Source organism: Equus quagga, chromosome 6 (genome assembly GCF_021613505.1).
Source record: "Equus quagga isolate Etosha38 chromosome 6, UCLA_HA_Equagga_1.0, whole genome shotgun sequence".
Classification (NCBI taxonomy): Eukaryota; Metazoa; Chordata; class Mammalia; order Perissodactyla; family Equidae; genus Equus; species Equus quagga.
This window is the reverse complement of record NC_060272.1, coordinates 80,676,569-80,704,135: the sequence shown is the minus strand read 5'-3', so window position 1 is coordinate 80,704,135 and position 27,567 is coordinate 80,676,569. Positions and strand designations below refer to the sequence as shown.

Below are 27,567 nucleotides of genomic sequence, written 5' to 3'. Positions count from 1 at the left end.
TTATAAATAGTTTTTAAAATTTACTTTGTTTTGATTTGATGTAGGTTTTATTGCTTGTTTTTCAAATGACATCTTCTTTTTGAATCACTTAAAATCTGGCTGACAGTTTCATTCTTGAAAGCTTCTCAAGCTTCTCAAGTTATCGTCCTTTAAGAAGTACCAGATCCTGGGCTCATACCCACCTCCCCCAGGCCCTCTGAAGCTGGCTTCCTGGTCCGCACTAACCACCAGGCCCTCCTCCTGTGGAAGTACCTCCCTCATGGCTCCCTAGCCTTCTGGAAGAAAACCCACAGCTCAGTAAATCACACTCAGAAGTTGCTCAAGTTTAGGCAGAAGATACGTCCAGCAGAGGTTCATATGGTTACTTCCCTATCTTTCTTTTCTTGCCTCTAGATAATTTTACCACCTTTCTCAGGAAAATGCAACTTTATCTCCTATCGGGCTGGATGATATGTGGCAAAGTCTCCGTAACATCACCCATCTCTTTCTTTTCCTTCTGACCTGAGTGCTCTTTGCCACACGGAGCCCTCATGTTCATGGATTTACATCTCAGGACACAGTGACCCATCCCAGCCCCTCTCTGTGAATTACAGGGCTGGCCACTGTCTCCTACATATGATACTGTTTCTACTCAGTTGTAAGAAAAGGCAAAAACTGACCGTTTATAAAACCCCTGAAAACACTAAACAGCACAGAATTCCCATCTTAGCCCCGATGGAACCAAAGCATACCTTCGGCATTGAGATGCATCGTTTCCAGGGGTCCGATGAATGCATACCGCATGCCCAGGCCATCTGACATGACAAGGTCAAGGTCGCTCGGAGACACTATTCCTTCCTAAATGGAGAAAATGGGGCAGCACATAGATGAATTCTCTGGAAAGACAATCTCATTACCATCTCTTTCATCCTAACTTCCTTAGAGCAGGATCCCAAAACACTCTCTAAAGCACTATAATAGTACTGTCATCTAATTTTGCATGACAAAACTATAATAATATAAATGGATCCTGAAAAAAGAACATTTTATGAAACGGCCAAACACCTATTCACTTTTTCCACCTGGGCTGTAATCAACATGGGCTTGAAGTGAATTCCCTCTACCTGCTGTGCCCACCTCCACTGGCTTCCCTTCTCTACCCTACAACCTATGTATCACTCACAGCTTTGGAGAAAGGGAGAGGATAAAGGGAGGGAGAAGAAGTAAGAATGGGGCATGGAGGAAAAGGGCAGGAAGGATTTTTCTACATATTTGCCTAAGATCTGGGGCAATAAGACTGGAGCCATCAAAAGAACTGGAAAGTTGCTCTCCAGGCTTTGCCTGCCTGCAAGCCCAGCCTTGTTCAGCTTTTAATGAGTTTGTAAAAAATGATATTCTTTGATGAAATGCAGCTTAGAACTGTGTGTTTGTTTGCAAAGGTGGGGCCCTAGAATCTTCCGTGAACTGCAAAGCAAGAGGCAAGCTGTTATGCATTTAGGTTAGATGTCAAATTGGCCATGCGCGTCACAGAACCTGTTTCTTATACAGCCTCTAGCTTTTGAGATGAGCAGGGACGCACCAGTAAATATTTGCATAATCTGGCACTTCACTGCCAGTTCACTCTCCACCTGGGGATATTTTTACCTTGGGCTTTTCAACCGTCAGGAAGGCAGACACAGGGGAAACCCACACCATATCTTCCCTAAGTCGTCACTGGTCGGACTGGTAGATTTACTGTGAACTCTCCAGTTCTCATTTCCTGAGTGGCTTCTTTCACAAATAGAGTGCTGTGGGGAGAGAGCTGGCTCCTGCCCGGCAGCCAGGCCGCCGCCTTCCATGAGAAGCCACTAAGTATGGCTGCCATGGCTGACACCTCTTCCACTGGTGGCCTTGGTGGCCCCTGCCAGCCCTCAGCAGTAGGCCCCAGGTGACCGGAGTCCTGTGGCGGAAGACGAAGTGCTCTGCTGTGGAAATCTCAGATCTGTCCCTACCCGCAAGGGCACCTCCACACGCTGTGCATCCACCCAGCTCCCATGAACAGGCCCCAACAGGCAGCTACCCCTACACGGCCTCTTTCACTCTGGGTTACAGGGCAGATCCTCTCCCTCTCCTTGAAAGGGCTGTCTGTGGTCCTAGTTGAGAAGATAGCTGTGTGAGGTAGGAAATCTCTCATCAGAGGGCTTCACTGTGGCCCCGTGGCCAACAGGGAGGAGCCCCTCTGCCCTCCAGGTGGCCCTGGGAGGTCTGCACCAGGCCCTCCATGCTGAGGAACTGGAGACTAGAGCGCCCCCTGGTATACCTCCTCCTCCAGGGCCACTGTGACTTCTCTACTTCAGACTTCAGTCATCAAGGCTGAGGGAGAAGGAGGATTTCTAACCCAACCGCCACCTGCAACCTAGCTGCTGAGGGAGAAACACCAGTCTTCTGAGGTCCATGTGGGTGTTTGGACCACCCCATGGTGACCTGGGGGTGAGAGACCAGGAAGGGGATGGAGCCAAAGAACCAAGAAAACAGAGTCACCTCCAAAGGGCTAGTACGATTTAGCATGACTGAGAAACTTTGTTTAAAAGAACCATTTTCCATCTAGTTTTGTTTGTGTGTGTGAAAGAGAAACAATGATGTGTACTAAGCATACCCACACGGTTTAGAGAATAATTACAAGGCAACCCCCTCCCCTAAACCGCCAACGTGCCCACCTCCCCCCTGTATACTCCCCTCCTTCCTAGAGGCAAAACATCCTGACTTTTATAATCACCATTTCTTTACTTTTGGATTTGCCATCCACTTATTTACATTTAGGATTTACATTCCTAAACAAGGGAGTTTGCTTTTTGCCTGTTTTTATTCTTCGAAATGGAATCACACTGTGCATTCTTTTTTTTTTTAAAGGAAGATTAGCCCTGAGCTAACATGTACCACAAATCCTCCTCTTTTTGCTGAGGAAGATTGGCCCTGAGCTAACATCCGTGCCCATCTTCCTCTTCTTTATATGTGGGAGGCCCACCACAGCATGGCTTGCCAAGCAGTGCCATCTCCGAACCCGGGATCCGAACCGGCAAACCCTGGGACGCCAAAGCAGAACATGCGCACTTAACAACTGCACCAGTGAGCTGGCCCCACACTGTGCATTCTTTTGTGACCGTATGCTTTTACCTATGTTGCATGTAGCTGTAGTTTGTCCATCCTCGTTGAGGTATAAAAATCACAGTTCATTTATCCATCTTACTGTTCATGAACATTTGGGTTGTTTCTAGTTTGCAGCTACTATAAACCGGACTGCCAGAACATTCTTGTTCATGGCTCCTGGGGCACGTGTCCAAGGGTGGAAATGTTGTGCTGGAGCACCTACGTCTTCAACTTCATTAGACAATGCTAAGCTGCTTTCCAAAGTGGAGGTACCCAGGTTCACTGCCTCCAGCAGTGTATGAGCTCCCCTCGCTCCACATCCTCTCCAGCACTTGATGGTGTCACGCTTGCAAAGTTTTGCTAATCTGGTAGACCATCATGGTATCTCCCTGGGTCTCCTATTAGTTCTAAATCATCCTACCAAGAGTTCATTTGGACCAAGAGCAAGTCAATTTATTCAATTTACTCAAATGCTGACAAGTTTCACCTCCCTTCACTTCTGATAGCATAGCTGTAATGGAGGCAGGCAGCAACAAGGAGAAAATAATACAACCATGCACTATATAACGATATTTTGGTCAATAACAGACCACATATGCAATGGTGGTCCCGTATGATTGGTACTATATAGCATAGGTATGTAGTAGGCTATACCATCTAGGTTTGTGTACTGCACAAACGACGTTCGCACAACCACAAAATCTCTGACACATTTCTCAGAACCCATCCCCATTGTTAAGCAACACGTGACTGTATACAGAAAGTCCACAGTAACGCCCAGAACTATCAACAAACCGACGATTAAACCACAGGGCATTCCTGCCTTCCTCTCTCTCCTCACCAAGCTCTTGGGACAGGAAGGGTGGCTTCTGGTCCTCTCTCCAAGCGGTCGAAAGGCATTAGCTGTGGCATTCCTGCACCCTGTGGGGTCCGGAATGCTGTGAAAGGCAGCCAGGCAGGCCCTGCAGACTCTCCCTTATCCTTGGTCTCCAGGTCAACATTCCAAACAGCCTGCAGTTTTCATTACAGAGTTCAAGCTGTGAAGGACGCAAACGTGGAAGCCAGCCTGTACCTACAGTGCTGTTTGCCTGGGCTCTTCTCTTCTCTAATTGTGTTCAGCACTTTTAGAGCTGACTTCAAAAGGATTTCAAAATACCCCCAAGAGGAGTTAATCTTTGATTGTAAGTATCACGTGACCTTCCACTGACCCCCAACTACCCAAAGCCTTAGGGAGATTCTCCACACCACGTCATCATGTAGGAGAGGAGCACACTTTCTCCCAATTCTCCAATGCCGTTTTCTCTTTCCTATTTCACCCCTAGAAAGGCTGTCTATTTTTATCAGTTACTATTCATTCATTGAACAAGTTGGGAAAGGGAAAAAGTTTTTTTTTTTAAAGATTGGTACCTGAGCTAACAACTGTTGCCAATCTTTTTTTTTTCTTTTGCTTTTTCTCCCCAAATCCCCACAGTACATAGTTGTATATTTTAGTCATGGGTCCTTCTAGTTGTGGCATGTGGGATGCTGCCTCAGCGTGGCCTGATGAGCAGCGCCATGTCTACGCCCAGGATCTGAACCTGCGAAACCCTGGGTTGCTGAGGCAGAGCGCGCGAACTTAACCACTTGGTCATGGGGCCGGCCCCAGGGAAAAAGTTTTAATATCCTCTCTGCCTAACTCCTTCTTTCTGCACCATTTAGATTTTCTGAAGTAGATTTCTCTAAGCTTGAGTTGTTACCCAGAAGCTAAGTCTGGAGAATAGAAATGGCCCTAAGCAATTGAGCTGAGGCTCACTGATTTCACGTCACTGAGGCAAACACTTGAGTTTGTCCCTCATGCACTCAGCACTGAACTGAAGATTCATGTGTAGGATATTGTGAAGCTCAAGTTGCTTAATTTTGCTATTGAGCTCCACTCCACACAGAGCTTGAGGGACATCGATGGCCTAACTGTTGATATTATCAATAATAATTAGAATAAATAACCAAGGCGGCGTACAAAGCAGAAACGAGTGCTTGAGTTGAATACACTGATCTGACAAATGATTCCTCAGAAATAGACAGTTCTCTGCACACTTGTTTGAAGACTGAAAGCCTAACCCACTCCAGCGTGTCTGTGGTTCAATGAACATTAGTCAGTAAAGCTATCAGGACTTCCTCTATCTTGAGGTAAAATTCTCAAGTCACACATACAAAGAAAAGCCCCAAGTGGTTAAAAGATTGCTAAAACCTATAAAAAGCAGCAGATACTATGACCACTATTAGTTCAAAACCTGGTTTGCATCATGTCCTGAAAAATCACTGGGTGAGGAAAGCCCCGCTAGAGTGGGAAGGAATCGCCTTTACTGAAAACTTCTTGCCTCTACTTCCTTTAGTTAAAATCTAAGACTTACCACAATCAACCAACACACACTCATGGCCTGGGCATACGCCCTGCACCTGCCATGCCAGGAGTAAACGCCCAGTCTGGGGAGGGGGGGTTGCATAAGAGTCCCATCCATGAGTAAGGAGCAAATGCAAGACAGTAATAAAGTATTCAATGACGGTGATACAAACTTTTAAGCACAATTAAAGCTTTGAGGATATATCAGTCAGGCTCCTGGGGAGAGACAGAACCAGTAGGTTATATATACGTAAACAGACGTATATGAAGGAATTGGCCTAGTGATTGTGGGCTCTGGCAAGACTGAAATCCAGGGCAGGAGCTGATGGCAGTTTGAAACCTCAGTTCTGCTCTTACAGCCTTTGAATCGATTATTAAGAATAACTTCCTTTACTTAACGTCAACTGATTATTGGTACTAATCACATCTATGAAATACCTTTACAGCAACATCTAGCCTGTGTTTGCCTGAATGACTGGGCGCTCTAGCCTAGCCAAGGCAGCTCTCACAGTGGATAGAGCAGAAGTCCAAAGCGTGGTCTTGACCCTCAGGTATCCTGGATCCGGCGCCTTGTGCAGGAGGAAGGGAAGGAAAGAGGATACATGGAATGATTGACAATAGGCAAAAAATCAGTGGATGCAGTGGTACTTGATCTGGTCCTTTGGAGAGACACAGACAGGGAGAGGCAGTGGGGGCGCTGGGGAGGGGTGTCTCACATAGTTTGGGGATGCAGTATTTGTTGAATGAAACTCTGTGACTATTTCCTCTACTGATTACCTGCCATATAGAATTATTTTTTCTTCTCTCTAATCATCCCATTCTCATATTAAGCTTTCTTATTCAATTCATGTATTTTTTGCATGCTTTCATTTTCATTTACTTTTCTCATTTTTCTTCACGCATCTCTCCTTGTCTAGTTCCTTTTTTACTAATCTCCAGATTTTGATCTTCTTCTATGTTGTTTTGCTCTACTTTTCACCACACTTGGTCCTGAATTTTCAAGTTTTCCTTGCAAAAATCCTGCTTTAATTTTGTCACTGCCATCACCACCAGGAACGCAGACTTGCTCCCCAGGAATCTGGACTCGGTCACATCAAATCCTTCTGCACCCCCAACCAGAGGGGCTTGGGCATCAATCTATCATCTTAACTGAGAAAAGGGGGCCAGAAAAAGTTTCATCTTAGGTAAAAGTCAGAGAATGAAATGCAACATCCAAGGGCATGAAGGAGACCCTGGACGTGTTTGGTATCATTCCAGTCAGGCCAAGGAGAAGGGGTTACCGAAAGAGAGTGCACCTCGGGCTCTGGTTAGGGCAAGGATGGAATAAACTTAAATTTCAGCGAGTTCCTCATCTCCAAAGATGTGTCAAGGATGGACTCGATGAGAATAATCACTGGTGTATAAATAACTCAAGTACAAGTGAGGGTATTGGCCTCTCTTTTAGAAACATCCAACCTTGGAGCCCTTATGCATGGTACAGAGAGTAACACAGTTACAGACACTGAAGTTTGAATTAGGAGCTATGGTGATGATTCATGGTCTTTCTCACAAGAACTAACTTGCACCATGAGTGAGCTTCCTCCATTTATATATTTATATATACTTATATGTTCTTGTTTTCTATGCTCCTCACCAAGCGTCACTTCTCCTACATACACTATGAAACTGGCTCCAAAGCAAGAGTGAGAAAGACCTGATCCGACTACCCCCACCCATGCTTCCTTCCAGGGAAAAGGTGAGGCAAACACAAGACTTCAATAAGTAAAAAAGAAAAGACTGCTAAAGCTGCCCAGCATCACTCAAAGACTTGTGGTCAGGTCTGTGAGCTGCTCGGCCTCTCGCCAACACTGACAAGCTTTCTTGGAAGCGGGGTACAAACATTCCTGCAGAATGACTTGAGCAAATCTTGCTAACTCGTAGAAGAGCTATTGAACACATTTAACTGATGCAACAGGACACTGAATCATACCCATAAAACACCTACTGCCAGAGTCTCCTGAGAGGACGCTCAGGGGGAAGGAAATGAGAAGTGTGAGGTGGACGGCACCACTGAGGCAGCTGGGAAAAAAGCCCACGCACACCACTGATGGCAAGAGATGTGGTCGACTCCTCTGAAGGCATTCTTGAAGGTATTCTGGCTACAACTATCAAGTCGTAAAAATGTCCCCCCTCTCTGACACAGCAATCCCACTGCCAGGAACTCGTCCATGAAAAGACTCCAGAAGAAGAGACTAATGTGCAAAGAGGCTCACTGAGGCATTATAATGGCAGAAAACTTGAAACTACCTTAAAACAATCCACAATATGGAAAGATTCGATTTTTTAAAAAAGATCAACTAAATCAAATATCATGAAGCCATTAAAAATGAGTAAACATTTGAGGAAAGTATTGTTACTGGAGATCAGACAGGAACACAGAAAAATAAAAGCAGTTTGACTTAGGGTAGGGGAAACATAACTAGTATTTTTCCCTTTGGATATTTTTTTTCTTTGTGGGGTAAGGAAGATTGTCACTGAGCTAACGTCTGTGCCAGTCTTGCTCTGTTTTGTATGCAGGATGCCACCACAGCATGGCTTGATAAGTGGTGCACAGGTCTGCACCCGGGATCCGAACCTGTGAAGCCCGGGCCGCTGAAGCAGGGCATGCAAACTTAACTGCTGCGCCACCAGGCTGGCCCTGGATATCCCTTAGAATAAAGCTTTTAACAAACAAAAAAGGCAAAGGAAAGACTGTGTCCTAATATGAGGGATGGTCCGGAGCTCTTTAGGCCCGAGTGGTAACACACTGGTATGTTTTTTTCTTAGGACGCTGTGTTTAAGACAATGCTTTCGGGGAGAAAAGCAACAGAATCATAGAGTCTGGAGAAAAGGAAAGGGCTTGACCTTAAAAACAAACAAAGCAAAAAGAACCTACCCTTCTGTGCAAATGTGAATATGTGTACTATTATTCAGCAAGGGCGGTGATACCTTAACTGGGGCCGGGGTTGGGGGGTGAGGAGGTCCTCTGGGAATAGTTTCTTACAAAGAGGTTTGAACCAAAGCGTATAAATCACTACTCCAAAACAGAAGCACAGCACAGCCCCATCTCTGCCCGCCCCACCGGCGGAGCTTCATGCCTCTGTGGCCCCGGGTCACACGCCGGCTCACGCCCAGCTTCTGCCTGCACCTCATGGAAGGCAGAGAAGGCCAGGCAACAGGCTGCACAGTATGAGCTGGCACCTGCAGCCTCCCTCTCTGCCTCTTCCCAGGGGCACCCTTCCCTCCTTCTATCCTCTGTTTCAGGGGCCCACTGCCCCTCCCTGTTAGCTCTTCAACTCACACGAGCAGACTGAAATCTATCACTTACACTCACTGATGGATTACCTGTTGGTGACAATTAGTAGTCAGGTGTTGGATAATAGCATTTTTGTTTAGTTTTTTTTGGAGTTATTAGAATACCAGCGATAGAAGCTTTTACTTTAAACACCATCGAAGTGATCCCAGGCATGCCAAACAGGTCTCTTCCAGTTGAGTATATGGTTGATGTTTTCATTACTCTTGTCTGTTAATGGGGCTGGAGGTGTCTCTGAAATAGAAATCAGCAGCATTTCTCCTTTCAGTAGGGTTTTGTTGTTCAACAGTGTCGCTCCTCAGAAAGTAAACTCCCATAAAATAATAAGTACTATTATAAAAAGGGTCTACTTCTTAGAGACAATCGCTACTAGAAGGAGTTCTAATTAACAATAATTCCCAGCCAGCAAATAAAGTTTTCAGAGAGAAGAGAACTCCAGTTTCTGCAGTGGCTTCCGCTTCACTGGACTGCTCTGGAGAGAAACCAGCACAACGAATGAGGCTTCTACAGTGTGCGCTGCAGCCGGGCCCAAGCTGCCCGTCGAGGGAAAGGCAGCCTCGGCAGAGCCGCGAGGGGCGAAGCTCCAAGCACAGGAGGCACGCGCCTCTCGGTTCCGGCGTGAAGTAGGGAGAGCTATGTAAACACGCTCAGACACTGTTTCTGCACAAAGCCACCAGCCTTTCTGGAAGAGCCATACACTGCTCTAACCCACATCCCCACAGTGGGCCACGTGCATCATAACGTATCTCAAGTCACAACCAGACTGAGTCTTCCCAACCAGACAGCCGACTATATGTTGCCTATAAATGGCCTCTACTTAATTCGATCCTCCCCCAGTGGTCAGTCTAGACCTTAAACACTTGCTGAGTCATGGCTATGGGTTCTGATATAGTTCTGGGACTTCTTCAAATGCCAAGACCCTTAGTGTCCTTTCAGCACTGCCCTGTAGATGAAAAGCATCACCCTCTCCTGGCACCTCTGAACAGAAGGCCATTGATAAGAAGCTCTCTGAATTTAAAGCCAACAAGAAAACAGGCCTCAATTACTCTGGAGGATGGCCCTGGTGAAGGAGGTGCCACATCCGTTCCGAAGGCCCTGCAGTCCCCAGATGTGCTAGCTCAGTCGCTGCACTGAGGAGTAGGATGGAGCTAAGGAAAATGGTGGTCACAATGGATCCATGACAGTCTTTGGTAAACTTCATGGGGTGAAAAGGTGAGAGGAGTTAGAGCCAAGAGAACTCTCTCATGTCCTCTGGTGATGAACTTGCTGCCACAGACAAACTCAGGCTTTGGAAGGCAACAAAGACAGAGGTGAGGCGGACACTGGGACAATGGGCCCGGGGTTGTGGGTGAGGCAGAAAGAGGAACGGGCTGTGGGCGCCGGAGGCGTGGGAGACAATTCCCTCAAACTCACCAACACCAGCATCTGGGTTATATTTACAGAAGGTAGCATAAATAACGCAGAAATAGCAGAAAAATGTTTTAAAAAGAGTTTTGCTGGGTGAATTTTGACCTGATGAGAAAGGAAAGAGAAGGGCATCATAGCCTAGGGCACACTGGAGATAGGAAGTAGGGAGACTCCCTGTCCACTGTACCTGGAACGAGAGCAGATGAACACAAAAGAAGGAAAGACAGACCGCAAGGCAGGCAAGGGCCTGGAGGGACCCATGGCATGAGGGGAGCGAGAGGAAACAGGCCTCCTGCAGTGCCGTGAGAAGCAGGGAGAACCACCCTTGGCTGGACCCTAGAGTGAGGCCCAGGCCTGGAATGGAAGACGAAGCCATCATTTCTGGGAGGATGTGAGGCTCAGGGATTCGCAGAGCTCAGTGAGCAGCGCTGCTGCAGGCTAGTTCTTTCCAATCACGAGGAGATTCACTCGGACGCTCTATACATTATTTCTTTAACTAAAAGAAAAATCTAAACTTCAAAGTTTAAATTTTAAAATACACAAAATGTAGAAAATCCTACAGCTGAGGGTGAGGTGTGGAGTGCAAGAGCCTGGGGCTTACTTGGCTCCTTTAACCTCCCTGTAGGTCCTGGCCCATCGTTCTACATGACTCTTCTTGCCAAGTACACAGATGTCGCCAGTGTCTGTACCGTAATATTTTACTCAAGCCTCAGCTTTTTTCTCTGGGACACATTCCAGGTTAGCCATAGCCTGAAGCAGTCGATGGTGTTTCCAACATCTTCTCTCTAAACTTCTAAAGTAACCCCACCTTCCAGCTGCCTTGTAAGCAAGTACTTTCAACATGCTTTCTCTTGTCAAGCCTCTCAAGCCACAGACTGCTGTTGCTTTCCTTGATCCTAAAGCCGGCAAGACTGGTGACTTAGCCTGCTTTTCTCTATTGGCTTCTTTTCATCCTCACTGCCCATTTTGCACTGTTTTCTTCCAGTGGAAGTCTGAGTATTTGGCAGATGATGTACTTACTCAGCCACCAGGAACCTACTCAGGGTGACATTCATGGAAAACGCCATCAGTGAAATGACAGGGCCTCCCCAGACTATTAGAAAAGGACGGGCCACACAGGCAGCTTACCGTCTGAGACGCCTCCTTCTCAGAACACTGGATGCGCGAGAAGGAAACTTCCTGGAGATTAATGTGAACTTGGAGAACTGGATCCCTGCTAATACTGGTTTATGAAAGGAGAGAAGTAGTCAAATAACCTCCAGCCTCCATGTGACCACAGCACATGTGGGCGAAATTTAAGAGGTAGTCACAGTAGTGAATTTTAACATTTTAGGCTATCTTTCCCCCCTAAAATACGTTCACCTGATCGGTTCCCCTTTGCACCTCCCATCCTGTAAAGGCGCTTGCTGTACATTCTAATCTGAGTGCAGCAATTCATGATGCGGCAGGTGGCTCGTTCGCCTACGTGACAACACAAGACCAAGAGCATGTTGCACAAAAGCACGTGGTCCACAGCGCTGCAGGCAGGGGGACACACACACAGCCGCTCAAGTACAACGAGCTTGCTTGTTTCTGGCTGTTCCCCCTGGTGGGGCCCACTTCTGTTCACATAGGCCCATGACTAATAAGAGGAAAACCTGATCACAACTTGCATTCCTGGTCCAGAAATCAAACGTCTAGATGAGGATGGCCAATGCTAAGTGGCCAGCATGACAAGGAAGACACTGTCTGGGTGTCCATCTCCACACAAGTCCAGGGGGACACAGGTGAGGCCAGCTTTGACTTGGATTAGCGACTCACCGTCGGGGCAGTGACAACCTCACATGCGTTTATTCTGAAGTGTTTGTGTTTTCATTAAAAGTGAATTAAATCATTTACTGATCAATTTTCACATCTTTTTGGGGATAACCAAAGGTATTCAGTGTCATAAAAGTAGGACTGGAAATTACGGCCATAGAGTGACCATGTGAGAGTCTTTCCACTAAGCAGAAGCTGGCTGGAGCTGCACACTTTCTATCATGAGCCTGAGTCAGAAACAAAGAGTCAGAAGCAAGAGACATACACACAAGGGACAGACGAACACGGAAGGAGAAAAGCCAAATAAAAAAGACAGTAGAATACACTGCATCTCATTGGAATTAAGACTCCATCAATTGAAAGTTAAACTAGTATTTAATGCTCCATTAAGGAAGAAAACATGCTGCCAATAAAACTAAGATGTTAAACTGTAAAAAACAACAACAACAAAAAAGTTTATCTTAGAACAGATGAAATACAATACATCAAAACTTTGAGGCCAAGGCTTCACCAGGGAGTTATATAAGCTAGGACTTCTCCAACTATAATGTGCATATGAATCTCCTGGGGGTTAAAATGTAGAGCCTGCTTCTGCAGGTCTGGAGGGACCTGAGACGCTGCATGTCTACCAAGCTATCCGGTGAGGCCCCTGCTGCGGTCCACGGCTTTGGGTTTCACCCGTGTAGACAGAACATGAGCATTTCAGTTCAGAGCTAACTCACTGGTGACAACTGCCACATCACAAAAAAGAACACTGGTTTCAGAGATTCAGAAAACATCACTGTCACTATCATCATTATAATCCATAACATTTACTAACGCATTACTATATGCCAGGCATGTTCTAAGCCCTTTACATTCACAACCCCATCCAATCCTCATCATACTTCGATGAGAAAGAGGTCCTCCGTCATCTCCACTGACGAATGCAGATGCTGAAGTACAGGGGCGGCCCAGGTGTGAGTCCCACCGGACTGCGGGACATGGATCCCACCACTGAAACTCTCCGGCAAGTGTCTTAACTTGTAAAGGCAAAAATAACAATGTGCCTCTCATGGTTTTAAGACTGGATGATCTGAAAATATCTGCGAATCATGAGACATGTAAAGGAAAGTACTTTATAAACTTTGAAAGCCTATACAAACTGAAGTTACTGATGAGGAAACGATTCGAGGTGGTTCCTGTGCTGGCTCCTAATTCCTGTTAGACTCATAAATCACATTCAACAGAAACCCTTGAATGAGTTTACCACAAAAAGCTTCCTCTGTTAATTTTACTCCATGATCTTTGAGATACACTTTATTAACTGAAACAATTCCTCAGAACAGTTGGCATTCGTGTATGAAACAAAGCTCAGCAACAAAGCTCTGGCGTCTCAAAGGGTCCTGTCCAGATTCCATAGGCCACACCCTCCACGAAAAGAGTCAACAATGGAATTTCTGCAGCTTAGGGCCCAAGGAAGAGAAATCCAGCTTAGCCATTACACTGCTGGGAAGACGAAAAACCTGAGGTCAGCGGTTTCCAAGCTCACTCCCACCAATGCACTTCCACAGGGCGGGAGTCTGCGGGCGGCTCCATGACTCACTCCTGCTCCCCTCCACCCCTCCCCTCCCCTGCCTTGGTAGGGCAGTACAAGCTCAGCTATTGTCGGGGCATGAGTTTATCATCACAATACGACTTCCCTTATTGTGCTCATTAGCTTAAGGATATCAACTTAAAATAACATTCCTGGCCAACAGGATCCTGTCACCTGGTGACCTAATCTCAGGCTTCAAGACCGCAGCCAGACTCATCCATCTGGGATTTCCAAGCCTACGAGGCTGCTCTGTCCCAAGTCTGAAGCCAAACTGGAAGGGAAAAAATGGAGTGAGCGCCTGGGAGACAATAAAATAGAACCCAGCTCCCTCGTTCCCTCTGCATCTGGGTGCCCATCTTGCTCCAGTCTTTGCCCTTACAGAGCTTACAGGGCTGTGTGGGGACAGACAAGGTCACAGGCGATGACAAGACTGTGTGTTGGTGGCCTAGTAGGCAGTGAAGACAAGACGCATCCTATTCCCACCACTTTCTCTTTCTGACCTAGAAATGATGCCTGTGGCGTGGCTCCCCCTTCTCGAGCCCCGACAGCTGACAGGCCTGGACAGGAGCCTCCCCACCACTCCCTGTCCTACCTTTCTTAGAATTTCTCTTTTATGCTTGGCTCCAAGTGTTAAAACATATGCCCTCCAGAGATGTGAGTGAAACTGAAAACAGGAAAACTACAGAGAAGAATCAATGAAACAAAAAGTTGCTTCTTCAAAAAAATCAGTAAGAGTGATAAACCTCTAGTAAGACTGACAAAGACAAAAAGAGAGCAGACACAAATTACCCTACCTGGAGTGAAACCAGGGCTCTCACTACAGACCCTGCAGCCACGAGAGAGTAAGGGAGCACTGCAGACAGCTTTGTGCCCATCAGCTCGACAACCCAGAAGAAACGGACCAACTCCTCAAAAACCACACACCACCAAACCTCAACCAAGATCAAACAGACCACCTGAACGGTGCTATAACCACCAAAGAAGTTGAATTTGTGATTAAAAACCTCCAGAAAAAGAACTCTACAGGCTCAAGTGGTTTCACTGGAGAATTCTACCAAACATTTAAAGAAGAATTAACAACGGTTGTACCATCTCTTCCAGAAAACAGACGAGGAGGGAAAACTTTCCAACTCATCTGATGTATTATTTGCTTGATATCAATGCAGTATTACCTTGATATGTCAAACAAAGATAGTAAAAAAAAAAAAAGAGAGAGAAAGAAAAAGAAAACTACAGGACCAATATTTCTTCTGAACTTAGACACAAAAAATTTTCAACAAAACATAAGCAAATTGAATCCAGCAATGTCTAAAAAGAATTACACACCACAACCAAGTGGGATTTATTCCAGATATGCAAGGCTGGTTCAACACGAGAAAACCAACCAACGTAACCCACCCTATCAGCAGAGTCGGCAAGTGGCAAAGTAGCTCCTTCTGCTCTGTGGCCCCCCGCATCAAGACACCGCCATAGCTGGGTGGAAACACAAGCGGTCCTTCTGGCCAGGTGCCCTGTCCGTCGCACACCACCTCAAGCCCTAACTTAGGGGTAAGACCCCTGGACACACACACTGGGATCAGACTTGTGCAGAGCAGCGTACACACAGACAGCAGGGCACGGCATGCCTCGACCCGCGCACTGACCCAGCACTCCAGAAGCCAGGACAGAGGCCATGGGTCCACAAGACCCCCAGTGCTCTGGAACCTACTCACCCTGGACCTTTCCCTCCCTGAAAGCACCCAGCCCTAGCCTGGGTCAAAGACAAAGGGCTCTGCCAAATTTCAACTTTCCTGAAAGGAAGGAACCAGCAGCACCCCTGGTGAGCCCTCGAGCAGGGGCTCCTGCTCACCGCATCAGGCTCACCCTCGGGGGCTTCAGCCCACACGTGAAACCCACCCCAGAAAGGGGATGCCTTGGAAAGAGAAACTGCAAAATTTTTGCATCTTTTGAAGTTAAAGTATATAAAATTTTCAGTTTTTACTGTAAAACTTCCCCAATTCAGCTTTTTATATTAAAGTTGCCCTTAAATGTTTTGAGGTAAACTTGGAACACTCCAAAATCTAAATTCGAGTTCAACTGGCTCTGAAACTGAGAGTCCAGGAGTGTGGATAAGCCCAGCACTGACTGTGGACTGGCACAGGTAAAGGCGGGGTCCTGGGGAGGCGTTCAAACCCTTCCGGACTCTCAGTATCTCAAGCGCAAACAGATCACAAGCAGCCTCGGTTTTCTTTTAAGAAATTCATGCAATAAAGTCAAGAATCCTTAAACCCATCCTCCAAATGGGCAGAAATATTGATCCACTGTTCCCATGAGGAGGAGGTGGGGGTGGTAAGACAAATGTGCCTTTCGTGTCTCTGCTGGGTACAGGGCCGAGAGCTGGGCTGGGTGCTCAGTGGGAGGCATCCTGTGGCTGGTACAGTGAACGTGGGGGAGATTCCTCTCAGAGCATGGCTGCCCTGGAGCCTCAGAAAAGCAGGGCCTCTGTGTGGACGTTCAGAAACCCACACCACAGCCTTCTCTGCCCTGAGAAGCAACTACTCTGGGAGCAGGTGCATGTCTGATGTGCTCGCCACCCTCCCGGGCCTGGGCAGCCAACAAAGGGGCTGCCCCTGCACATGGATGCTGAAAGCAGGCGCAACACTGGCAACCCCGCCCCCCTTCCCTGCTCCCCTCTGCGAGCCCCAGCCCCAGAGCTGAGCACTCAGCCGTCCCCGTAAGGCTCCACGGCAGGGCTCAGGGAGGCCCCACAGTCTCTTCCCAGCCCACCCTCACCCCAGCCTGGAGAGAGGGACCCACAGTTTCTACATCTGCCTTATTCTCACTGTCTGGAGATGATCTTTATTTTTTAAAGTGAATTATCTTCTAGACTTTCACTAAATGCAATTCTCTGGGTTCTATTCACACTCTTGAATCTTCTCATTTCTGCAGCCTCTTCTCATTTTGTCACATTCAAACTGTATCCTGCTGGATTTGAGCACTTGGTTCCTATGGGAACTTGAGCCACACAAGTCCCACAGCAGCCGATGTAGAGACATAGGCAGGGTTCACTCTCTCAGAAGGTGTGTCAGCCCTGAAGACCGGGAGTGAGAACACTCCCACCAGCCAGTAACAGGACTACACTCAGTGTGCCATTAGCCCTGGAGACAGGACGACGGAAAGAAGGGTACCCAAAGCGAGGCAGTAAGAACTCCCAGGGCAGCCACACGCAACAAGCCTTCAGCCTTCCCTCCTCTTCCAAGCAGTGAAGGGAGACAGGAATCCTCATTGCTCTTCCCAGCTTGAGCTTCCAGACGGCAGCCAGTTCCACTTTGAGGTCAAAACAGAAAGCTTTGTACATGACTCCCACCCAATTCCCTGACACAGAATCTCCAACTTTTTCCTTGAGTTGGCCCACATCTTTCAGCTTGGACTCAGGGCTTTTCTTTTTCTCTTTGGGGTGCTAACATACCTTACAAATAGGAGACAAAATTGCCTTAAAACCTCCCACAGTGTTTTACTGCAACATTGAACTCTTCTTGTGGCCTATTAAATTGTTCCCTCCCTAGACCAGTAAAAATATTTTAAGTAGATCTCCCAAGGGGTGCTTTAGTTCAGTGTTTCTTTAGAGTACTCTACCACTGACTGATATTCAAAAACATTCTACAATTACTAAGAAATCAAGACTGCAGACTTAACTGCGGCAATCGCAGCACGGTCTCTTGCAGACACAGGTGCATTAAGTGTATTTAAACAGTGAGGACACAGAATTGCAGCTATTGGGCGGCAAACGCACGTGGCAGTCAGGTCAGTTGCTGAACCTAACGGGGATCTGCCCAAACGCCAGGACTGGGAGGTGAGCAGGTCCCTGCATCCTGCCCCGGGAAGCTAAAATACAATGCCCACGGCCAGCTTCCTTGTTCCTGTCTCAGGTGGCCACAGAAGTCAAGACAGGGAGCCATGGGCCCATTCCAGGGAAAGGGGATTCAGCTGAGCCCCTCACCTCCTGGACCTGGAGGGACTCTCACTCGCCCCACCATGTTTCTGCACATGAGTGTGGGCAGAGAGCAGGGCTGCCCATGCAGAAGCTGGGGAAGCGTCAGGAAGGGAGTGACAGAGACCAGAGGCCCCAACTCTCCACTCCAGGTCCTGCCCTGACGTCTATCCTGCCAGGCACCAGGTCCCTCATACAGAGACAGGAATGGATGCAGCTAGGCAATTTTTTTTTTTTTGGAGGATGATTAGCCCTGAGCTAACATCTGCTGCCAATCCTCCTCTTTTTGCTGAGGAAGACTGGCCCTGAGCTAACATCCATGCCCATCTTCCTCTACTTTACACGTGGGACGCCTGCCACAGCATGGCGTGCCAAACGGTGCCACGTCCGCACCCGGGATCCAAACTGGTGAACCCCGGGCCGCCGAAGCGGAACGTGTGCACTTAATTGCTGCGCCACCGGGTCGGCCCCAAAGCTAGGCAATTTTTTAAGTCACATGTAAAATCTTTTAATTGAAGGATGGGGTTAAATATGTATATAGATAATTTCCTATTTATATGTAAAACAAGAATATTACTAACAAGTCTAAATGTTTCCATTGTTTCTTTCTCAAGCTCTTGAAATAAACTGGATTCCTTGAGAGGATACAAGTTTACTTTACTCAAAATATAATTTTTTAGGAAAAATTCTAACACTGGGGGGGGGGTCTGAGACTGTGGGAGAATGCAGCCTGTCACACAGAGATGATCATGTGGTAATGACATGGAAAGACAGGAAGCAGAGACGTGCCATCACATCTGAGTATCAAATGGCTTACTCTAACACAGGAATCCCTGAAATAGACAATGAGTTGCTACATTTTATCTTCGCTGCCTTTTGACTGAACCTGAGAGCAAAGTTTGCCCTCAGTCTCCAGAATAGGGCAGGTAGGATCAAGCGTTATCTGACTTTCCGATGCCAGCGCCCCAGGAGCTCCTCCCCCTCTTCAGCTCAGATGGCCAGAGGACAGAGAGCAGCCACGCACCTGCACGAGCCTCCAGGCCTCGCTGATGATCGCGAACTGGAGGCGATTCAGAGCGAAGCCGTCGATCTCCTTCAGGACCCTGATCGGGGACTGTCCGATCTTCTGCATCAGGGCATGGGTTCTGTCCACTGTGGCAGGGGACGTCTCCGGGTGTGGGACCAGCTCAACCAACGGGACATAATATGGTGGATTTACCTTATGAGAGGGAGACAGAAGGAGAGAGTGTCAAGAAGATGGCTCTGGAGTTTGCGCTGCTGTTCTGGCCAACTTTGTTGACCTATCAGGAATGGTCAGATGGGGAGGATTCATCTTTGTAAAGGCCTCTTTATTTTTGGCATCCAATGGCAAGAAATTTGAGAAGTAAAGTAATTCATGAAGCAGAGAGAAAAAGAGAGAATTTAAGTACAGAACTGTGTGGTTTTGTTCAAAGAAAAGTCATAAGCAACACATGAGGCTGATGTCTGGAGGCACACATTACCACCCTATACATTTCCAGCTCATCTCCACCGCCCCCCCCCAACCACCACAGCATTCCTCTGCTCCCAGACATCCAGACTTCAGAGGCAGCCACCCACCCTCCGGCCACCCCCCAGCCACTTCTTCCCACCCTAGTCACTGCAGCTTCCTGCCATTCTACACGTCAGTGTTAAAAATTAGTGACAGCATCTTCGCAAAACATAGTATTTCCTTAACTTCTCCATGTCAAGCCTCAAGCATCCACTTCCCCAGTTGAACCTCATGGAGAAATCACATGGCAGTAGGCCCCTCAGCAGCCTCCACGTGGTGCTATGGTCTGAGGCAGGAAGGTCTGTCCGTGGCGAGTGGGTCCTGATGGAAATGCTTGCCTAGCACAGCATTTAAACTTTTGGCTCTGGTCTTCTTGGTTAACTTTGAGAAACCATTCTTGAAGATTCCCACAGAGGAGTATCAAATGTTGGAAGAAAACGGTGCTGGGTAGAAGCTGGTGAGCCTCACTGACCCAAATGCACTGCAGTAAACTGGCCCCAGATGACACATGTAAATGGTTCTTCCCCAGAGACAGATGAAAACTGGCAGAATCTCACAGTCACTGAGTAACTACGAGAAGCAACCATTTTCCAATGACTTTGACAGAAGACGGAAAGAAAAGTTTTCTTCTCCTAGGACACCACCTTGGAGAGGCAGCCTCGCTTCAGAGGTCCCCTCCTCCTCAGCTGTCCTGGTCACACTGTCTCATCCTCTTAGAAAGCAGGAGAGGATGGCATCTGTTTTCAGATAAATAAATGATAAACTAATGCCTCAACTGAATCACTTCTCTCCTGCCTATAACCAATGAATTCTTACAAAAATATTTAACCTCTGACATTTTTAAAAAGCAGAATTATAAGAACTGGAAGAACAGCTATCTCCAAAGAACTTTACCTTACTATAAAGCAGGGATGTTGGGCTTAGTGTCTATTCAATGTTCTAAGCCTTGTGGGTAGCAAAAACACAGACTGAGACAAACAATTAAAAAGCATTTTTACATACAGCTTGCCAGTTCCCTCATCTCGGTCTTCCTTGCAGGTTCTCCTGCTGCCCAAACTTTCTTTAACTGAAGGTGCACCCAGGCCGCCACCAATGGCCTCCCTCTCAGACCCTTGGGAGAGCTCCTCAGCTCCCAGGGCCTCACCACTGCCAAGGTGCGGAGGCCTCACACGCAGCTCAGCTCCCACTGTAGGCCTATGCTGACAACTGTGCACCGGACACTTTCCCTCAGACACACCACAAGCATACACTTAACCTGTTGTCAGTTAAATTCACGTCTCTCCATCCTCTTCCTAGAGAACACCATCATATCCCCAACACCCAGGTTACTACCATGAGGAGTATCCTTGGTCCCTGCATCTCCCTTGCCTCCTCCACTTCCGATCAGTGACAAAAGTGCTGTCAATTCTATCCATATCCCTCAAAAAAACCATTCCTGCTGCCACACACTTAGTTCAGGCCACCACTCCACTTAGACTCTGGGGTCTCCCCACCGGCCTCCCCTCCAGGCTCATCTTTCCTGTCACTGCCAGGTGAGCCTTGTCAGGCAGGAGCCCGTCAAATCTGCAGAGACAGGAAGGAGAATGGTGGCTGCCAGGGGCTGGGGGAGGGGAAAGGGAAGCTGTTTAATGAGGACAGAGTTTCAGTTTTGCAAGATGAAACAAGTTCGGGAGATGGACGATGGTGACGGCTGCAGAACTACGTGACTGTACTTAATAGCACCGAGCGGTACAATTGAAAATGGTTAAGATGGTAAATGTTATGTGTATTTTACCACAATTGAAAAAAAAATTAAAAACAGGACCCTGATCACACCCCCTCCAGCTCAAAACCCTACAGAGATTCGCATGAGCCGCTGTAAAAGGCATACAGCAGACTAAATGCAGTTAGGGCCCTTTGTGATGGGGCCTTTTGTACTTCCGAAAACAGTTTCCTCGCTTCTGTGTCCACATGCTCAGGCTGGTAAGCTATTGGGAAAGGACCTCTCAGGGCTTGGGTGGGGTTGTTCCTGCCCCAGCACCTTGGTCCTTGGACAAGGACATCAACCCTTCTCTCAGGCTCAGAGAAGGATCCTGACAATAGTGACAGATGCCCCTTAACTTTAACAGGGTGGAGATGACGGGAGGAAGGGCGAGGAGAAGAGAGAGCCAAAGCAGTGAGTCTGCTGGAAGGGTCAGGCCCAGGCTGGTTCCTGCAGAGTCCCTCTCCTCCTGAGGGCTGCAGTGCGGGCCTTCTGCTGTGGCCTAGGAGGAAGGCTGGGAAGCACACCCTCAGGAATGAGAACAACAAACGAGAAAAGGAGGCAATTTCCCTAAAGGGCACAGGAGATGGCCCCTGGGCTCTGCGCTTTGCTGGAGGCACAAGAGAGGCCTGTGGCCAGGAGGCTCTGTGAGAGCGCAGGTTGAGGATGGCCCCAGGCGCCACTCTCCATTCAGCTCGGTGAAAAGCCTGCCCAGAATCTGGAGCAGCCTGGCAGGCATGTGATCGCAGCGATAGCACAGGGCGCCCAGCACAGAGGCTCCGTCTGTTCTCCACAGTGGACTAACCCAAGTCAACGCAGAGAAGAGGCAGCCTGTCCCTTCTCCCAGAGGACAGCTCAGTGACGTGCGATTCATTCACATACACCGATGGGGCTGCACTCTCTCCAGGTGAATTCCTCCTCCTCTTTACAATAGGGGCCAAAAATGAAGGGGCTTCTTGTTTACAGCTGGTTGAGAGGATTTAATCCCTTAGTATTTTGATAATTTACATCAGTGACAACCCCGCCCCCTTCCTGAACTTGCCCTAAACTGAGAGACCCGACAATCTGGAACAGGCAGTGCTATGCAGTGTACAAGGGACACGTAGACACATACACTCTCTATAAATCAAACCCACAAATGGAACATTCAAATTACCACCGACACGAGTGCAAACGGTTCAGGTAAGAGAGTGAGTCAGAAAAGTGCAAGCATAGGCAAGAAGTGCCCAGACGGGAACATTCTGGGCACCTTATGCAAGAAGGCCTGATTCAGCTCCGTGGCTAACGAGTGACTGCAACAGACCTGTGTGTCGCAGCTACTTCTGCCTAAGACTCTATCTCCTGTGAGCCAACACATCCTGCCCAGGCAGCCTCACCTACGGGGCATCCGTAAGAGGCAGGAGCAGAATCAAGAGCATATAATGGGCCCAAGAAGCCCCACCAGCTCCATCAGACCACTACCACATCCCCAGTGAAATAAAGAAGAAAAAAGAGAAAAGCCTCTGTAAAGTGTGGCTGAAAATATCAGTAGGAAACTGCTGTTCTGATTGACTGCTAACATAGATTCTAAGCACCAAGAGAAACTGCAAGCAAACAACCTTCAGACAGTCATCAGCCAACACCCGACCACCAATGGTCATGCCCAACCCTTCTACACACCACGGGAGACGAGGCAGACAGGAAAGGCAACGCAAACAGCATCTGAGAGGAAGAACGTCAGAGACACAGGGAAGCTGTCTTGAGGCCCCTCTTCCTGAGCCTGTCACTTTTCCTGGCTTGAGTCTACAAAGCCCACTCTAAACTCCCGTCTGACGATCTGACGACCTGGTGCTGGGAGCCCATGCCCACCGTTAGCGCCTTCCCTGCCCCCAGCACTGAGAGCACCTGAAAAGCCCCCTCCTCTACTGGAAAAGGTGCCCAAGAGAACACGGGCAGGGTTGAGGCTTATTGGCTGTGGACACAGGAATCTTTCAGTTGCTGAATATCCACTTTTGCCAGGGTCTTTCAGAGGCATGACCAGACTTCCTTCTCCTTTATTCTGTCTCCTGTCTGGGCCAAGAATTCAGGATGACCGACGCAGGAAGCCAAAGGCCATTGCATGGAGCTGACAGGCCAAGCCTCCCTTATATGGCCTGGAGGGCTGAATGGAAAACTCTGCAGCTCCCCAAAGATTATAAATGGTTTGGGATTATTTAGGGACTGCCCATCAGTTTAGACTGAATTATTACAGACGTTTTTTCCCACTCTCCTAGAGGTCAGTGGAATGATGAAAAGGTGAGCAGCACAAGCATAGAAGAGAGAAGGGACAAAATTCCAAAGACAGTCAACTTGGGTGATTGGATTTGCTTTAGTTAACATCAATTTTGGTTAAAAATAATTTATGAAAGTAATGAGAGGTTAATTTTTAAAATAAGATTTGGACTTTATGCTGCTTGGCTTTGATTAAATAAGTAACAGTGAGCAATACTGGATTGTGTGAGGGAGAGAAATGTCATTACTCAACAGTTACTGACTGAACTACTAGTCAGAGGGGCTGTGCCAGGTGTGACAACGAAAGCGAGCAAGGTGTGGTCTCGCCCATCAGGAGGTTTAAAACTGAAGAGATGTGGTAAAAGTCTTAGGAACTTAGGAAGTATTTTCTGAACAAGTTGATTTAGTTGTGTTTTTAAATTGACTTACAAGTAAAAGCACTGGTGAGAAATTGGAAGCTTTCAAGCAGGAGGCCTACATCTTTCACTGAAGCGATCGAGTAACGATCTAGTAACGATCTAGTAAGTGGTTATGGCCTGTGAGCCCTTTGCACTGACATGTAAATGTCACAGGAGCAAAGGCATGACAGTTCACAGGACGGGGCATTTGGATGCTTCAATTAAGGTCCATCTTGGTGCTAATTCCACTTGTATTTGGGTGGTAACTGAAGGTGACTGGTTTTTGTCCATGTTCTATGGGTCTAAGTCTCCTTATTTTATAAGCATTCTTCACATTTCCACTATACTTCAGTAAGAGGCAATCCAGAACCACAGTTACAGGAACGGTGGTCCAGGATGCCCCTCTTCTCAGCATATGAAGTCTAGCAGGCATCTCCGACTCACCCTTCTTCTTCACCTCCCTGAGCAAACCTGTTACTTCCCCACTCTAAACTACTCTTGCTCAGAAGGAAGAATTTGCCTGCTCTCCCAGGGCACCTCGCCTCAGCCAGGCCCTGGTCCCTCCCACGTGGAATGCTGCCCGAGTCCTGTGAAGCAGCGGCTGCCTTCTCCGAGCCTCCTCCAACACAGAAGGGGCCTTTATATTTCCCTCCAGAGGCAGCCTTTCTACCACATCTCCATGCTGCTCTGTCTCTTCCCAATTCAGCCCCGATTCTTCCAAGTAACTCCCACGGTTCTCCAGAGTCCTGCTCTTTCAGGCAAGCTGGTCTCCTCTCGATTCTGCATGCCCCATGCTTGTTCTTGGCAGAGGGTCTTTCCCAGCCCCATACTCTCTCCTCCATCATCAAGCCAACCAGATCCTATCCAGTCTAACCTCTCCCCAGCCTTAACCTCTGACAGCCTGGTGGTGCTAAGGGTGTGGTTGTCACCATATACTGTCATATTATTAGGGCTTGAGCTAAGTTAGCTCTTCTGTTCTAACAGGCTGTCCCAGTTCTCCAAGGGCACGCTGACCTCACAGCACTCAAACGTCCACAAGTGACCCTTGAAATCCCTCTCTGGCCATCACACCTCCTAACACACTCCTAGTAAGTTTGCAGCGTTAATTACAACAGATGAATGGACAGGAACAACAAGAAAAAGGAGGTGAGTAAAGTCAGACTTCTTGAATCAGAACCCTGGGAATAGGACCTAGAATTTGCATTTTAGCAAATCTGACACTCCGAATTGTGTTCAGTAAACTACATAGTACAAGTGACATATCTACAAAATCCTGCTTGGTGTATACATTTTTTTTTAACGTAGCACTTTTTCCTGGGTGGTGGAATTATTTATTTAGTAGTCTGTCTCCTTAGCTAGACAGGAATTACACGAGGGTGAAAGTCTGTGAGTGTTGCTCATTCTATCCCATTATGTATCAGCTACACAGAGACAATCCAAGGAATTCTGGGATAAAATTCTTTTAAAAAATGCTGGTATTGCACAACTCTCTAAATAAACTAAAAACCATTGAATTGTACAATTTCAACTGTTAAATTGTGCAGTATGTGCATTATATCTCGATAAAGCAATTAAAGAATACTAGCAAATTAGTCAAAACATATTACTCCTGAAGAACAGAATGAGACCCAATCAAAGCTCGAGGTGTGACATACTCACAGGATGGGCCACAATGCACTGCTTCACATGTGCCAAACCGGCAAACAGCTGGGAGGGCAGGAGGCACGAGGTGGAGCTGCTCAAGACAATCGTGTCGTCGACGGCTCGGTCCAACTGAGCGAAGATCTTCCTCTTCAGCTCCAGGTTTTCTGGAACACATTCCTGAAAAGACACGTCCACGTCACTACTCAAAGTCACTGCGCCACCAGCCCAAGCAAAGCATTTCATGTTGCATTCACTCCTAAATGAGCCCATTAGAGAACCACCAGCAAAATTTAAGAACAAAACAAAAAGCTGCTGAAAAAATGACATATTTTGATAACTCTGGAAACAGCGATGCACATATAGCAGTTGTACTTTGTAGTTTTGTGTATGCCTGAGAATTCTCATAATAAAGAAGTCCACGGCTATATGGGGGTGGATTGTACAAACAGGACACACAGCAGCACCTCAGGCAAAGTGCCCTCAACATCAGCAGTAGTCAGTACCGTCTATTTTCCCTATCTGTTCTGACCATCAGATCAACTCATTTCCAAGGAAAAATCTTACCTTCGTGAAATGAAAAAACCTGTTACATCCATAATTCCCAAAAGGCTTCTTGAGAATCCATTTCTAATTGGAAATCCTTTTAAAAAAGGCCTTTGTTTCCCGACATCTAAAATTACTTTAATAGGGGTAGAGGAGGAGGATAGAGAAGCAAATTTGGATTAAATACTGTAGATAACAACTGCTGTGAAATTCTAATCACATGCAAAGCTGGGGTGGGAGTGAGACGACATTCTCAAACACCCAAGTGCTGGCCCCTAGGTGAGGCGTGCTTCTGGGAATGTGATACGCTTGGTGGGTACTGCCCTGTTGTGGATGGAAGCCCAAAGGGAGGATACACAAGCTGCCCCAACACTGGAAACACGAGAGGCGTCCTTCCCCTCTGGCCACCAACACCTCTGGGAAATCACAGCAGGGGTCACTCCTACCCAAGACGGGTCCCCACTTACTTGGAGGCAAGAGGCCCTTCAGGGAGGAGGCATCGTGAACTCCCAACATTCCCTGGTGAATTTAGGATAATGGTTCTCAGTATGGTCCAATGACCATCAGCATCAGAATCAAGTGGATGCTTGTTAAAAATGCAAACCCTCAGCCCCAATCCCAGACATACTGAATCAGAGCCTCTGGGGGTAGGGTCAAGGCATCTGCATTTTCATCAAACATTCTGATGACTTCTGTGCTTACCAAAGTTTGAGACCCCACTATTCTGAGGGGTGGACCCCAAGTGTGGGTCATCAGTACTCTCAGTGTGGTGTGCTACAAAATACACCCTCAGGGCTCTCTCCACTCTGATGTCAGGGCTTCCCCCCACTGACCCCCGCCACCGGCTAATCAGGGACCAGTTAAGCGTGTCCTGATAGCAGAATCACCCCTCAAAAATAAAGAAAATATTTTCAAGTTTGATTTCATAATATCTAATAGTTAATAATAATAAGTAATATATTAAAGTCAGCTGTGTTCATATTTTGATATGAATTCCATTTCTATATCATCTATGAGATTTTCAAAGTTTTACTCTAAGGGTAAGGAGTCAATATTGTGTTTGTTTATGCTTTTTAAAAATATAATCAAACTATGTGGAATTTTATTAAGAACAAAAGGTCATATAAGCACCACATCTCAAAGACAGAAAAAAAAAACGGAGTCATTTAAGAACTGTGAACCCCATTGTGTTAAACACCCTTATCAAAAGGAGGAAAAAGCTACAGTAGCTGGCTGGCTGTACTGAGTGATTCCTGGATCAGTTAAGTCTGCAAGCTGGGTTAAGTTTAAATGGAGCCTTGTAGTAAAGCCAGAGACTAAGAACGATGCAGATACTGTTTAAGCTAATAAAAGAGTCCTCGTGAATAGCCGTATTGTGAACCTGTCATGCAGATTCTCCCCTGAAACTCTATGCCTTTCTTCAGATCGTTTGATTATCAAAGAGGCAAGAAAACTTGAACCAGAGGAAACCCAAACCTGCTACAATTATGTAAGGGTTTTTAATGGCACATTTGCTTGAATTTTTGCTGCTGCTGTTGTTTTTCAAAGTAACCCAAGTGTGTTTGACTTGCTAGGCCAGGGTTATAATGCCCCCGCCCATGTCAAGCCTTGAGTTCACTTCCTTGCTGTTCATTCAGGAGCTGTCACCCCTTCTCTGAGAAAGGGAGTCTGAAGCACCACCAATCCAGACCTCAATCCCTTGCGGCTGATTACCAGGCTGAGAGACCACAGTCATTCTCTTTGCTCCAGAGGGGCTGGGAAGAAAGGCAGTGAAGAACACCAAACAATGAGACAACTGAGAACCCAGCTGCACAGCAGATTCTCTCTCTAACCCACAGCAATGTGACCAGCTGGGAATGCACCCCCAGCTCTCTCAGCTCACAGGAGTCTTTCA

The 27,567-nt window shown here is 47.2% G+C and overlaps 1 protein-coding gene across 1 annotated transcript in view; it reads right to left on the bottom strand.

The window, feature by feature from the left end:
- CRYL1 (crystallin lambda 1) overlaps nucleotides 1–27,567 on the bottom strand; it is a 122,325-nt gene that overhangs the window by 6,655 nt on the left and 88,103 nt on the right. Inside the window, exons 4-6 of the mRNA XM_046664813.1 lie at nucleotides 25,146–25,307; nucleotides 18,591–18,785; nucleotides 732–837 (exon numbers count right to left, since the gene is read on the bottom strand). Of these exons, the coding sequence (XP_046520769.1) occupies nucleotides 732–837; nucleotides 18,591–18,785; nucleotides 25,146–25,307 (463 nt within the window). The remainder of the gene's footprint in view (nucleotides 1–731; nucleotides 838–18,590; nucleotides 18,786–25,145; nucleotides 25,308–27,567) is intronic.